General features: G+C 39.2%; 1 protein-coding gene across 6 annotated transcripts in view; it reads left to right on the top strand.

Annotated features, from left to right (window-relative positions):
- MAGI3 (membrane associated guanylate kinase, WW and PDZ domain containing 3) overlaps window positions 1-14,561 on the top strand; it is a 188,840-nt gene that overhangs the window by 152,777 nt on the left and 21,502 nt on the right. For all 6 annotated transcript variants that reach the window (XM_089514387.1, XM_089514386.1, XM_089514385.1 and 3 more), the window contains 2 exons: window positions 7,008-7,193; window positions 11,661-11,763. In XM_089514387.1, coding sequence (XP_089370513.1) covers window positions 7,008-7,193; window positions 11,661-11,763 — 289 coding nt within the window. The remainder of the gene's footprint in view (window positions 1-7,007; window positions 7,194-11,660; window positions 11,764-14,561) is intronic.

The raw sequence follows: 14,561 nt of genomic DNA, 5'->3' as shown, positions 1-14,561 counted from the left end.
GCATCACAACCACACCAGAAACAGAAGCCGCTTTTTGCGGCTTCTTTTTGCTGTGCGAGGGAGCTGCGCGGTTTGTCCGCTGCGACTCCCTCATGCAGCAAACTAGGGCGGCGGCAGACCACCCTTTTGGGCAGTCTGTATCCCACCATTGTTATCCATTTTGAAACCTTGAATGAGCTCTGGAGAATTCCGCTTCTAAAGCAGGGATTTCCTGCCCCTTCTTCTTCTTCAAGTACCATTGCCCTATTTTGCAAATATTTTATAAACAATATGCTTAACAGAATATTGATGATGTTCAGTTCATAAAATTAAAATAGAATAGAGAGTTTACAATGACAGATTTGTTCAAGTCCATTAAATTAATTTTTGTAATCTGTTGCTGTGATGCAGACTTTCAGATTTGTTTTGCTTATAAATGCCTCTTTTTTCTTGTTTATAAATTCGTTATTTTTTCCAATAGCTGTTCTAATAATATAGTTTTTTCTGGCTTTTTTGGGCTATGTGGCTATGTTCTAGAAGAGTTCTTTAAAGATGCCAGCCACAGATGCTGACAAAACGTCAGGAAGAAACATCAGAAAAACCCACAAAAAACTATGGATGGCGGCCATGAAAGCCTTCGACTTCATATTCTAATAATATTGTTTGCTATTACTGAAATGATGCCTAACTTTTCACAGTTTACTCTTCTCCTACCTTATTCATTTAAATATAGAAAATTGTAAGAAAATACTGGCAATTTTCAGACTTTCTGTGCTTGTTTTAATGATTTGTTCTTAAACTTCATTTAAAGTACCCTACCACAGCGCACTTTGTGAAATAGGAAGTAGTTATGAAAAATGAGGTATTGCTATAGTACTAGGTCAGTACTCAGAGATTCTTCATTCTCCTTTATAAAGACAGTTGCTATGGAAACGATTGGAACTGGTGCTGTCACCCTCTGATGCTGTAGAATTGATTACGTGCCCTGAGTTAGACATATGAAATATGATTTTCATGCTGCCTAGTCAGAGCTTAGACAGCGTCAGAGAGAAAAAATATTGTTGATAACTAAGCCAAATTCCCCTGTGTAATCCTGATGCTGCATAATACAAAATACAATTCTGTTTTTAAAAAAGGATGGAATTCTGTTTGGCACTGCAATTCTAAAAAGGGAACTTCAGTAGAAAGTCATGGAAGATAACTGAACTCTTATTTCAACATCGTAAGGACTAAAATAGCAGTTCTGGGCTTTGATGGATCCTTCATTTATCATTTATACTTGAGTGCCTTTTTTAAATATAATTTACAGTTAACCTCCAGTGTCTCATGTGGAGTTATATGTTTCTTTATACACAGTGATTCTGCAGATAACACTGTTGCCATAATCACACACTAGTTATGAGTTTACAGTCACAGCATGAGAATAATGAAATTAAAATTTAGAAGAAATGGCTAGAAAATTTCTTCAGATGCATTAAAAGCTCGAAGTCTGTATGGAAGCTATTTCGTTAATTGCAAGTCTAACTACATTAGACTTCCGTTACAGATGACTTCCAGAAGCTGCATGAGATTTATTGTCATGGTTTAAAATGCTGATTTTGCTAAATATACCTTTATCCCACCTGTTTATTTCCTGCAAATTATGGTTTATGATAGAACAACCATAATTAACTCAGGACAGTTCATCTTTCTGACTAGCTTGTGAACTTTGAGGGTTTTCTGGGTGATTTTTTTAATGTAGAGAGTGTAACCTGGGATGCTAACTACATTTGTAGAGAGAAAACCTGACAACTGGCCCAAATAATTGTTTGATGCTCTGTGTTGGTAATGTCATCACAGCAAACCTAACTATAATGTGGAATGTTCTGAATTACAGTTAGTCATAGTGGGAGCATGAGCAGGTGCAAAGATCCAGGCAGAATTATGCCTCTTTCTGCTATAAGCCTTCAGGGTTTTGGAAGAAAATAAAATGATGGGAAGATAAACAGATGGACTTCAATTTAATTTTCACACAAGAATCCCTATGTTATGGGGAAGAAAAATCTGAACCTAGGCACTGTATTTAAAAATTACTGAAGAAATGATATGATTCCAGATGACTGAAGAATAAACATGGTTTCAGCTTTATTGAAAGAAGACCAAGATAAATGTACATCAGACAACTTGTCATGAATAACTAGTAAGACAGAAATATTTTTATGTGGAAAATCAAGAGATAATTGACAAACTACAGTCACTCCATTTTTCTCCGGTAATAGTTGAATTAGATGGAGCGTACCAAAGAGTGTCAGAAGAAAATCAACCTGTGCTTTATAGATTATAGCAAACCCTTTGATTGTGTAGATCATGAAAAACTGTGGATCATTTTTAAAGAAATGAATGTACCACAACATTTGATTATCCTAATACATAATCTGAACTCAGAGTACAGGCCACTCTTGGGACAGAATGTTTTCCAGTTGACACGGGAATTAGACAAAGTGTATTTTATCACCCTATCTGTTTAACTTCTACACTGAATGTATCATACACAAAGCTGCATTAAACTTTGAGGAAGGAGGTGTGAAAATTGGGGGAGGGCACAGCACCAGTTTAAGACATGTAGATGACACCTTGCTACTAGAAGCAAATAGCAAATACTTGGTTTAAAGCAGAAAATAAAGACATTGAAATCATCAAAGATTTCCTGTGCCTTGACTCAGTCATTCACCAAAATAGAGACTGCAGTCAAGAATTCAGAATAAGAGTAGGACATGGAAGTGCTGCTTCGAAGGAGTTAAATAAAGATTCTGAAGTATCGAAAGGGATCTTATAACACCTTTTGAGACTAACTATGTAGAAGGTGTTGTAGCATAAGGTTTTATAGACCAGATCTATTTCCTCAGATGCAAGCTCTACAAAAGCTTATGCTATAACTCCTTTGCACAACTAGCCTCACAAGTCCTACAATATCTCTTTGCATGCTTATATTCCAGACTAACATGGCTATTACCTCTGAATTCTACCACTAAGATCTTGAAGTGTAAAAATATATGATTCAATACCAAAGTTGATTGTCCGTACCATGGTATTTTCCATTTATATGTATGGTTGTGAAAGTTGGGCAGTGAAGAAAGCTGATAGGAAGAGAATCCACACATTTGAGGCATGATGCTGGAGGAGAGTTCTGCAGATACCATGGACTGCTAAAATAACCAATAAAAAGCCTGAATTCTCCCTAGAAGCCAAGATAACTAAACTGAGACAGTCATAGTTGGGACATATCATGAGATGACATGACTCACTAGAAAAGCCAATAATACTTGGCAAGATTGCAAAAGGAAAAAAAAGAAGGAAAAGAGGAAGACTGCATTGCAAATGGTTAGACTCAAACAAGGAAGCCACAGCTCTGAGTTTGCAAGCCCTGAATGGAGCTATTGATGACAAGTGACTTGGCTGGTTTCTCATTCATAAGGTTGACATAATTGAAGGTTGGCAACAGTTAACAACAACAGAGCTAAGCTAGATTTGTTGACTACATTTTTGTCATGTTCTAGGCATGCTGTGCCAACACACACTACATTAACTCACACATGACACCAAATGGTTGTGTGTAATTCCTGTCAGTGCACCTCCCTTCTCCAAAATTTGAGTGAGCACTCCTCTACAGTGGAACTGTGCACTTTAGCTCACCTTTATGCTTTTTCATTTCTTACACTTTAAAAATTGATCTACTGGCTACAAATTTATTACTAAATTCAAAACTAGGACCAACTACTGACTACACAGAGTCCTGCTTATAAGTGGTTGACTTCATATGAACTAGCAGGTGTAGAGTAGTTTCAGTATGGTGATAATGTATCACAATCAGTTCTGAAATATCACAGTTGTGATAACAGTCACAGTGTTACTTTTTTTAGCTGCTAGATTGCTTAGTAAGTTTTAATAAGAAGTTGTGTCTAGCATTAGGCAAGCCAGTCAAGTCTACTGGCAAAGCTGCTTTTTAAGCTTTTAACTGCTTTCCCCTTTAGTTGAGTATCTATTTGAATACATTGGTCTAACAATCCCAGAATGTTCAGAAGATTTTGTGAACACTATTCTTTTTTTACCTTTCTGAGATTATCATCCTACTTTCTCTGAGTATGCAACTATAATGTGAAAACAGATTATTTTTTGCTTTGTTTGTTTTTATGTGCAGTGTTTTGTCCCAAGAGCAATGCTATGGACTTTGGGTGTAGTAAGGCCTCTGGCTCTCGGGATCACAGCCAGAACAAAAGACTTGTCCACAAATTTCTTAAGTTTTCAAAGCTTTACTGGTTGTAAACACAAAACATGAAACTGATCTCCTTTTGCTCAATAGTCCTTCCTAAATACCTTGCTCTCTTCTTGGTGGGTTCTATCTTTCTTCTTCTGAGGACTTATCATTTTTCTTCTGTGGACTTATCTTTTTGTCAAAGAAAAATACTCTCTCCAGGTCTGACTTGGCTGAAATCTTACTACACACTGAAACTAACTAGAGGGAGACAGCATAAGACCCTAGGATTTCCCACAGTCCTTGTCTTTCTTAAAGCTATAGATCTATATTTCCCCTTCTAAACTAATACATAGAAAAGCTAATACAGTGCGTTCTCGCCTTACGCGGGGATCTGTTCCGGATCCCTCCGCGTAAGGCGAATTCCGCCTATGCTCGAGCCCCATTGGAAACAATGGGGCTCGTGTGCGGGTGCGCGCGGGGCACAACGGGGGCGCGCGCCCATTCAATTGAATGGGACGTGCCGCCCCGCACGCACGCCGCGGCTTGAGCGCATATGCTCAAGGCCGCGTATGGCGCGCCCGCGTATGGCACGGGCGCACTGTATAATCTCAACTAAATATATGTCTCAAGAGCATCAAAGATGCTCTGGAGGCATGACATGCAGCAACACTCACCTGAAGTTTCTCCAGAAAATTAAAGAAATAGATTTGTTATAGAGAATGCAACAGTAGTGTTGGTGATTTTGTTAGATATTTCATAAGAATTTACATGGTTTTAAGAAGTAGCCCAGAGTTGATAAAGACAGGCTAAGGTTTCTGGAGTTACAGTCGGCCCTCCTTATCCACTGATTTTTTTATCTACAGATTCAAGCATCCACGGCTTAAAAATATTCCAAAACAAAGTATAAATTCCGAATAGCAAACCTTGATTTTCTATTTTATATAAGAGATGCTATTTTGCTATGCCATTGTATTTAATGAGACTTGAGCATTCATGGATTTTGTTATCGACAGGGAGTTTGGAACCAAACCAACCCCAGCGGATAACAAGGACTCGCTGTACTTACACATTGTATTTGAATGTATCAATATATATACATTTGAATATATTTGTTTATGTGATTCATATTATCATACTTAGGCTTTAATGCATAAATTGTACATCTTTAAAGATGACGATAGTAAGACTGAACTGTATGATAGATGATTGTCAAGATTTCCAGTTTATATTTTTGCAGTTGGATATCAAAATGCTATATGCTGTTTGCTATAGTTTTGCCATAGTAAGTAAAAGTGGATTGTCATCAGACAAAATCATGCATTGAGAGGGATATTTTTTGATGAAGGTACAGTATTACTTCCACCTACATTAGTCCTTCACAAAATGTCAGGATAAGATCAGAATGAGAATGCAGTTGATTGGTGCAAATGTGATTTGTAGTCTTTCTGTTCTCAGGAAATCCCAAGAAGATATACAGTGCGCCTGCCTGCACAAGCCCCATTGTTTTCAATGAGGATTGAGCACGCGTGGTTTTTGCCTTACGCGGGCAGTTCTTGAATGGATCCCCCATAGGAAAGGGCGCACTGTAGTTCTTTGAAGTGCAGTTAAGAATTTGTTACAGGAGCCTCTTAGCATCTTTATAAAACTACAATTCTCATGAGTATTATGAGAGAAATGGCATTTGACTGTTACAAACCCAGAGCTTGGAGGGTTGTTTTAAAAATTTTACATGTTAATGTTACTTTTCCAAAAGTAAAATGCTACATGTAATATCATAGTTTATAATGCATTACTCCCAAACTCTATGAAAGGTCATTTTTAATGCAATGCTTTAAACAGACTGAGTCTCCCTTATCTAGAATTCTGAAATCCAAAATATTCCAAAATCCAAAATTGTCCACATGGGTGGCTGAGATAGTGATACCTTTGCTTTCTGATGGTTCAGTGTTCACAAACGTAGTTTCATCACAAACTTATTAAAAGTACTGTGTATAAAATTACCTTCAAGTTATATGTATAAGGTATACAAAACTTAAATGAATGTCATGTTTAGACTTGGGTCTCATCTTCAAAACATCTCATTCTGTATATGCAAGTACAGTTGGCCCTTGTTATCCACAGGGGATCCGCTGGAATCTTGTTGACCAGAGGGAGCCAGATCCAGTGCCAGGGCTTGGGTCTTGGCGTCTGGAGGGCCTGTCCCAGGTGTTGGATCTCGGGGGAGGGCTCTGAGACCCAAGCCCCATTGGGGACAGCGCAGGCTTGCCATCTGCTGATGCTCAAATCCACAGATAGCAAGTCCACAGATACTGAGGTCCCACTCTATTCTAAAATCTGAACAAATAAAGGCCGGTTACACACCGGCAGTTGGGACGTCCACAGGACGTCCCATTTTAAAAAAGGGGCGTCTCTTCTAGACGCCCCTGGGTCTAATACGGACTGTGTCCATACAATATGGCGCCGGCCCTTCTACATGGCCGGCGCCATATTGACGTATCGGACGCTGAGCGTCCGAACGTCGCGCAGCGCTAATGACGTCACGAATGCGCCCTTGGCGCTTCGCAATGTCATCAGTGCGCTGCGGAAAGAAGCTCCATTTTGGAGCTTCTTTTTTGCTCCGCGCGGTGCGAGTGCCACAGCTCCCGCATGGAGTAAGCGGCGGTCTGTAGCCCGCCAAAAAATCAGAAACACTTCTAGTCCGCAGCATTTTGGATAATGGAGGCTCAACCTGTAATATTTCCTGCCTAATAGAGGCCAATGGTTTGTTTTGTTTTGTTTTGTTTTCATTTCTCAGTGATTCCACATAAAATTGGTCGTGTCATTGAAGGGAGTCCAGCTGATCATTGTGGAAAACTGAAAGTAGGAGACAGAATCTCAGCAGTGAATGGTCAGTCAATCATAGACCTCTCACATGAAAATATTGTGCAGCTGATCAAAGATGCAGGAAACACTGTCACACTCACTGTTCTTGCTGATGAAGGTAAGGATGTCTTAACTATTTTTCTATCATCAAGGGGTTTTGTGATAAAAAGATCCTCAAAAGGAGGTGTACCATACCTCCTTCAGTGCAGTACTAGCAAACGTTAGCTAAGGTGCCACTGCCATTGTCTCTTTGCCAGGGTCACCCTCCACTGATGCTGCTGCCCAGTAGCTATTTGGAACATTTAGTCTGGCTCCTCAGCAAAAGTATGTCTGATGTGGGAGTTTCTCCTACTTCTGTCTGCATAGCATCTTGCCTCACAGGAGCACACAATCCCACTATCACAGAAAGGTAGTGCTGTTGGTGGGTGGCCACAGTTATCTATGTTTAAATGGGATTGTTGTGGTGCACTTTTCCTTTGAAGGCTTCTTGGAAACACCATCCTACAGAAAATACAGCTGCTAAGTTACTAACTGCAAAAGCTATCCAGAGCAAATCTATCCCATTGTTAAATAGCTATAGATTGGAATTGTGAGCTGAATGCTTACAGAACCTGCAGTTCACCCACTCAACAAAATAGCTTTAAAAGCCACCCCAACCAGCAAGAGGTATTTTTAAGCATTACTACAAGAAGAAATGGGCTTTAAGAGAGCATGTTTAAAGGCATTGTGCTTTTAAGGTCTAACTATATCACTTTGTGTGAATTTGATAACACTGTCTCTTATCTTGTTCCCTAACCTTTTCCGTTCAATCTTTCAAGCTGACAGAACATTCTATGCCATAATGTTGTCTTGAGTAATAAAATCAAAATTATTTTGTATGTTCAGAAATCCTGTTTGCTTTATATGGTATTATCGTTCCCTACACCAACAGCTTAGTATAAACATGTAAAATCCAATGATTTCAATGGAAGTTCTGAAGGGCGGGGTATAAATGCCATAAATAAATAATAAATAAAATAAAATAAATTCAGTTCAGAAATAGTTACATTCTTCCAGACTCCTCTTCTGAATTTAATTAAACTTGCTATCATTATTTTGTCAGAAATGTAGCTTTCCGCAATTGTGAATAATTACCCAAACAGTTGCATATTAAATGCAAATATTTAACATGTTATGTGTTCATTACAATATCAGAGACTTTATTCACAGTCATGTTAATGTAAAGAGGAATTTTAATACTTATATAACCTATAAAAGTTTTGGTGAAGACTGACCTTTTCCCAACCAAAGTACAGTACAGTGAATGGTGAACTCAGTAAAGATGACATTGACAATATGCTGGTCTGTTTTGTCCTTGGTTTTGAATCATTGTCAACTCATGCATGCTACCTTTTCTATTAATATCCAGAAATAAGCAACCACTCACAGAAGCTTGTTTTCTTGATACGCTGGAAGTAAAATTCAAAGGCAGAATATGGAGATATAGGTTGAGTATCCCTTATCCAAAATATCTGGGCCAGAACTGTGTTGGACTTCTTCAGATTTTGGAATATTTGCATATATATAAAATGAGATATCTTAGAGATGGAATCCAAGTCTAATCACAGATTTATGTTTCATATACCCCTTATACACATAGCCTGAAAGTAATTTTATAGTATTTTTAATACTTTTGTGCAAAATTGATGCACATTGAACCATCAGAAAACAAAGATGTCACTATCTCAGACACCTATATGGACAATTTTAGATTTTGCAATATTTTAGATTTCCAGATAAGGAATACTCAACCTGTAATAAGATATGATTAAAAACAATCAGTTACAAAATGAACACTCACTCACTACCCACTTATACTTTGTGGTTCAAAGGATGTTTTCCATGCATTTTATAATTTAAGGATCTATAGAAATGTATTGTTAAAAGAATTTTGTTGTTGTGTGCCTTCAACTTGTTTCTGGCTTAATACTTGATATAAATTTGAATTCAGGAAGGTGCAGTTGCAGTATGACTGTACAGCAAATGTCCAGATCACAGCAATGTGTACAATCACATTGCTAAGGAAAGAAAGCTAATACAAAAGACTACAGAGCCAGTATCATATTGGAAGTGTGGCCTTGATAAGACACACACCTCAAAAGGAAGCAGTCAAAAATCAAAACAACAAACAAAATGCTATAAAAGCACATAACCGGTGCATACATTTTTGTGTTCATTTAATGTTCTTGTGTTTATGTAGTGTTTTGTGCCCTTGGGTTTGTGTTAACATGGATTTGTAGTTATAAAATGTTCTTCTTGTATCTTTTTTCAGTTGTGTGCTTTTATTGTATCTTGTTTGTTTTTGTTTTTGTTTTTTGCCTTCATAAAGACTCATCTTATGCTTCTCTTGACACATGAGTAAAATCAAAGAGAAGCAGCAGTGGAATCAGCATCTCCCGTAACATTGAATTCATACTTTTCTTTTCCTACTATGTTCCCATTAATGAAAGCCTCTTAAATTGGAAGTCAAAACTTTACTGTGAAAACCTCTTTCCTTTAGTGTCTAGAAATGCCAAAAAAATTAACTGTCTCTTCCCCTCCCCCATAGTCTCTTTAATGTGAAGAAAAAAATTATGCTTCATGCTCCAGAAAGCATTCTGCTAATATTTTGAAAGAAACAGAAGCTTGTCAGCCCCAGTCATGTAGAAAGTAAAAATCTAGGAAAAAGGGAAGTCAAGGAGAGGAAATGTAAACAGACAGATGGCCTTTTCCCTACCTGTGCTTATTAATTAAAACTTGAGTATAGACCAGGAGAAAATGTTGACATTTGTCTCTGTGGAAAATTTTCTTCTAGGCATGTCATAGTAATAAGTTCAAGCAATCCTGTGCTGAATTCCACAGGACTGTACAGTGCTGGCAAATGGAATTTAATAATCTGCATTGGGGAGCAGTAGTATTTACAATTTGAGGGCATTGACATTACCACAAGGACCTGTAAATGTGAATGAATTTACACCAAAAAAATTAACTTAGTTCACATAGGCCCTATACAGACAGGCCAAAATAAAGCTGCTTCAGGTCACTTTGGAGGTATGGTATTTCAATGATGCATGCATCCTAAGAGTCTGGAAGCTGCACCAAAGCTGCACTCCATTCCTTAAGACTGGAGTGTGGCTTTTGTGTGGCTTCTGGACTCTTAGGACACATGTATCATTTAAACAGCATACTTGCAAAGTGACTCGAAGCAGCTTTATTTTGGCCTGTCTGTATAAGGCCATAGTTGCTAGCATGAAATAGCTCCTAGCATTTTCACTTCCTTCTGAATTTACCACTTTGCACCAAAGTTCTAATTAAACTAAAACCTGTCCTTTTAAGGGTTTTGGCTGAGAGTTTTCTGTTGCACCTTGAACATATGTTTAAGCTTATGTTTAGACTTTGTTTTTAATCTTATTTTTTTTTCAGAAAGTGTTTCTTGTGTAAGTCTTCTTGGGGTTACTGTCACAATCAATATATATGTTGTATGGGAGTCAGAAATAAGAGTGAAGCTTCTTCAGGTAGTTTGGGTAACTTGACAAACAGCTGCCCAGTTTTGCTGCTTGTAGTAATTTGAATATAACTCTGCTTAATTAAGCAAGTTCCTCAACAGGCATTTTAGGATTATTATTATTATTATTATTATTTAGCGTTTGCTTTCAGTTAGTGATTGATAACATCTTAGGTCTAGCAGCATTCTTTGTTACCTATGTAGTGCAGTGGAAAACCTGTTGGGTGCTACTGTCTTTTCTTGCCTACCTGTATAATATCTAACTATTATTTTTTACTGTCAAATATCCTACTCTGATTTGGATACTGCATCATGGTGTAGAAGGTGAACCTTTTGTTTCAAAGGCTATGTCATCAGAGCAGAGGCTCTGTCTGGTTCTACCAGACTGAAGAATCTCCAAGTATGGCTTCATTGGTGGATTCTACAGCCTGAATTCTATTGGTAATCCCAGCTAGAGTCACATTCAACACTGATTCAATGAATCTACTCTTACTGGAACTATGACTAAAATTCAAGCCCATGTCTGCCATATGAGGATAAACCTAACTTAATATAGGCCCGGTCCAGACGGGCACGATAGGGTGCCATTGTCACATACGAGGGACGACACTTCTAGATGCCCCTCGCACGTGACGAGGGCGTCAAAATGGTGGTGCCCTGTACAGATCGGCACCGCCATCACTACGTGACAGACGCGTCGCGGCGCCATTGTGACCTAGCGACACCGGCGCACTGCGGCATCATAATGGTGCCGCAAGAAGAACCCACGTTTTGCAGGTTCTTTTTGGTCCGTGGGGAAGTCCTGCGGTCTGGAGGCTGTGGCTTCCCCACGGACCAAAGTTGAGCGTCGGGAGACTGTCCTTTTTGGACAGTCTGTCCTGCACCAAAGACAAGTTCATTGATATCAGGTTGGCCATCAGGTAATGAATTGGCCACAACTGTAAACATAAAGTTGCTACATAGAGTATCAGTCTACATCAGTGATGAGATTCTGATAAAATCAGGAGTATTTAAGGTATATTTGCTAGGGTATCTCTAATTTGCCACTTCTGTCTTCATTAGACCACCGTGGTCCCCCATCAGGAACAAACTCTGCTAAGCAGAGTCCAGCCCTACAGCATCGACCTATTGGACCAATATCAGCCAACTCTGGGCCCAATGACAGGTACAAATCTTTTTATTTTCAGACTGTTGGAAAGCAAAATGAGGAAGAAAGGGTTATCTTTTTTGTGGGACCATTTCTCAACTCAGAGCAATTCTGTATTCACAGTACAGAAGATTTATTCTTCAGTGGTGTCCAGAGAGAGCTGTGTACGCTATTTTGGGTTCCATGTGTAACTTGTATTTTAATGGAATTACTCTAGTTGTGTGCCTTCAAGTCACTTCCAGCATATGGAGAACCTGAGGTGATCTTGTCATGGAGTTTTCTTGGAAGATTTGTTGGGGGGGGGGGGTGTTGCCTTTTTCTTCTTCTGAGGCTTGAGAGAGTATGACTTGCCCAAGATTATCCAGTGGGCTTCCATGGCTGAACAGGGATTCGAACCCTGGTCTTCAGAGTATATTGTGAATGCTCAAACCACTGCACCATGCTGGTTCTCATTGTAATGGAATACAGTTGGCCCTCCATATCTACAAATTCTTTATCCACAGATTTAATCATCCACAGACTCCAATACGTACCGTATATACTCAACTATAAGTCAAAAAATGTATGCCCCAAAATGAATTCCAAAATCATGGATAGACTTATGTAAGGGTCAATGAGTTAATGCTAATAAAATTATTGAAAGAAAAAGTGCCCACATTCTTCTGTAGCCTTGTAATGGCTCCCTATTTGAAGCCCCGGCGCCTGCTCTCCGTGTGTGTGTGTGTGTGTGTGTGTGTATGTGTGTTTCCCTCTCTGCCTTCCCACGCAGCCAGAGCTAACAAGCTGCTGCTAGGGAAAGGAACACACACAAAGTATGTCCTGGCTTGTACCCCGTTTTGTCTGGAAGTCCTGGGGGTGAGAAGCAGAGAGAGAGAAAGGTCTGTCCTCTATTTCTGCAAGCCCTCAACCTTGGAGTCCTGGGGGTGAAAAGCAGAGAGAGAGAAAGGTCTGTCCTCTATTTCTGCAAGCCCTCAACCTTGGAGTCCTGGGGGTGACAAGCAGAGAGACAGTGGGGTCTGTCCTCCTTTTTGCAAGCCATAAGCCTTGGAGATGTTTCTGGTAAGGGGGAGAGTGTGGGTGCGTGCGTGCGCCGAGGTTTGTTTCCCCTTTTCCATGCCGAGCCTGATGCTTGGGAGAGGTCCAGAGTGGGAGATATAGGGAGGGAAGTTGTGTTTTGTTTCCGCCCCTTTAGTTCTTTTGTAACATCCTCCAGTGTTTGCCCCTCAACGTATCCATGAGCCATATCAAAATCCATGATTTTGAATCCAAAAACTGCCCTCGACTTATACATGAGGTCGACTTATACATGAGTATATACCGTACATATATGTGTGTGTATATAAAGCAAACCTTGATTTTGCCATTTTATAAGAGACACCATTTTACTGTGCCATTGTATTTAATGTGACTTGAACATTCACTGATTTTGGTATCCACAGGGGGTCCTGGAAATAAACTCCAGTGGATACCAAGGCCCCACTGTACCCTATAACTCACCTTATGCTATGTCAATATTCGTTTCTTTACAATGAGTCTTTACAATGGGTCATTTCAGACTTGCAGTAATAGTGCTAAATTGGATTTCACTCTGTGAATCTTTAAATGTTTCCTCATGAGAGGAAAAGATAGCCCATCCAGAAGAAGGCCAAGCTAAAATCTAACCTTTAGAAAAAGACACACACACACACACACACACACACACAAAGGTTGCCAAGCCCCTTCCATTTTTTGATCTTTTTTTTTTTAAGTGGAACAGGACTTTGCAACACTCTGTTCCACATGGCTTCTTTGGAAGCACGCTGACCTAATCAGTTCAGTATTATTTGAATTGTGCATACCCAGAGTGAGGTGTTTTTAATTTAGATGTAGATATTTCCTCCAAAATAATGGAATGCTGCAAGTGAGTTAAATGGCACAACCAGGGGAACTTTATTGGATATTACTAAGAATACATAACCAAGCAATGAAAAAACATGATTCTTGATATTTATTTAATACTATGATATAATGTTTACAATTTTGTACCACTGTTGATTTGTTGTTAAATTCTTCCTGATACTTAAATGAAACCAACCTGAAGTTTGAAACTATTGTTTCCTATATTCTCTTGAGAATGGAAATCTAACAAGGCATTATTTTGTATTTTGCTGTGATCATTGGGCCAAGCTTAGAAAAGCAGATAAGTTTGTACTGCTGTTTCGTGTTGGAGGGGAGGGTCAAACTTTTTAAGTCAGCAGACCTTGTTCTTCTTCCATTGGCTTCATATATAGAAACCTATTGTAGAACCTTGAAATATCTACAGCCAGATTGAATTCTTTAAGTATTTTTGGCAATTTGGTTGCCGCTTATCCCCAACAGTCTTTATATAGAGGCACAAAAATAACCAAAAATAGTTGGGGTGAATCCAATTTGAGTCCTAAATAGAGGGGAGTCACTGAAATAATTAATGTTAACCAACTAGTCCTGATCATTGCAATTGATCTACACTATGTGTAGACTTATGGTGACCCCATGAATTTCTTAGGATTTTCTTATGTGAAAAGTAGTCGGATGTGGTTTTACCAGTTTCTCCCTATGAAATATAGGCCCAGAACAGATGGGTCAAAAGGAGTGACATCTGGCCACTTCAGGGACGTGTAACACATGCTCCCAACATGTCTGGAAGCCACTCCGAGACCACCTAAGGGAGCCCAAAGTTGCTGGCAAAAATCTGCTTCATGCCAGCAGTCTGTCTGGGACCGCAGGCCATCCGGTCACTGCGGTGCCCAGACAATCACAGCCAGAGTGGCCTGAGGCTTCTCCTTTATGCTTGTCTG

This window comes from Sceloporus occidentalis, unplaced genomic scaffold (genome assembly GCF_023333645.1).
Source record: "Sceloporus occidentalis isolate IW3139 unplaced genomic scaffold, rSceOcc1.0.p SCAF_3, whole genome shotgun sequence".
NCBI classification, from domain to species: Eukaryota; Metazoa; Chordata; class Lepidosauria; order Squamata; family Phrynosomatidae; genus Sceloporus; species Sceloporus occidentalis.
Note: the sequence above shows the minus strand (reverse complement) of the source record. Positions and strands in the feature narration are given on the sequence as shown.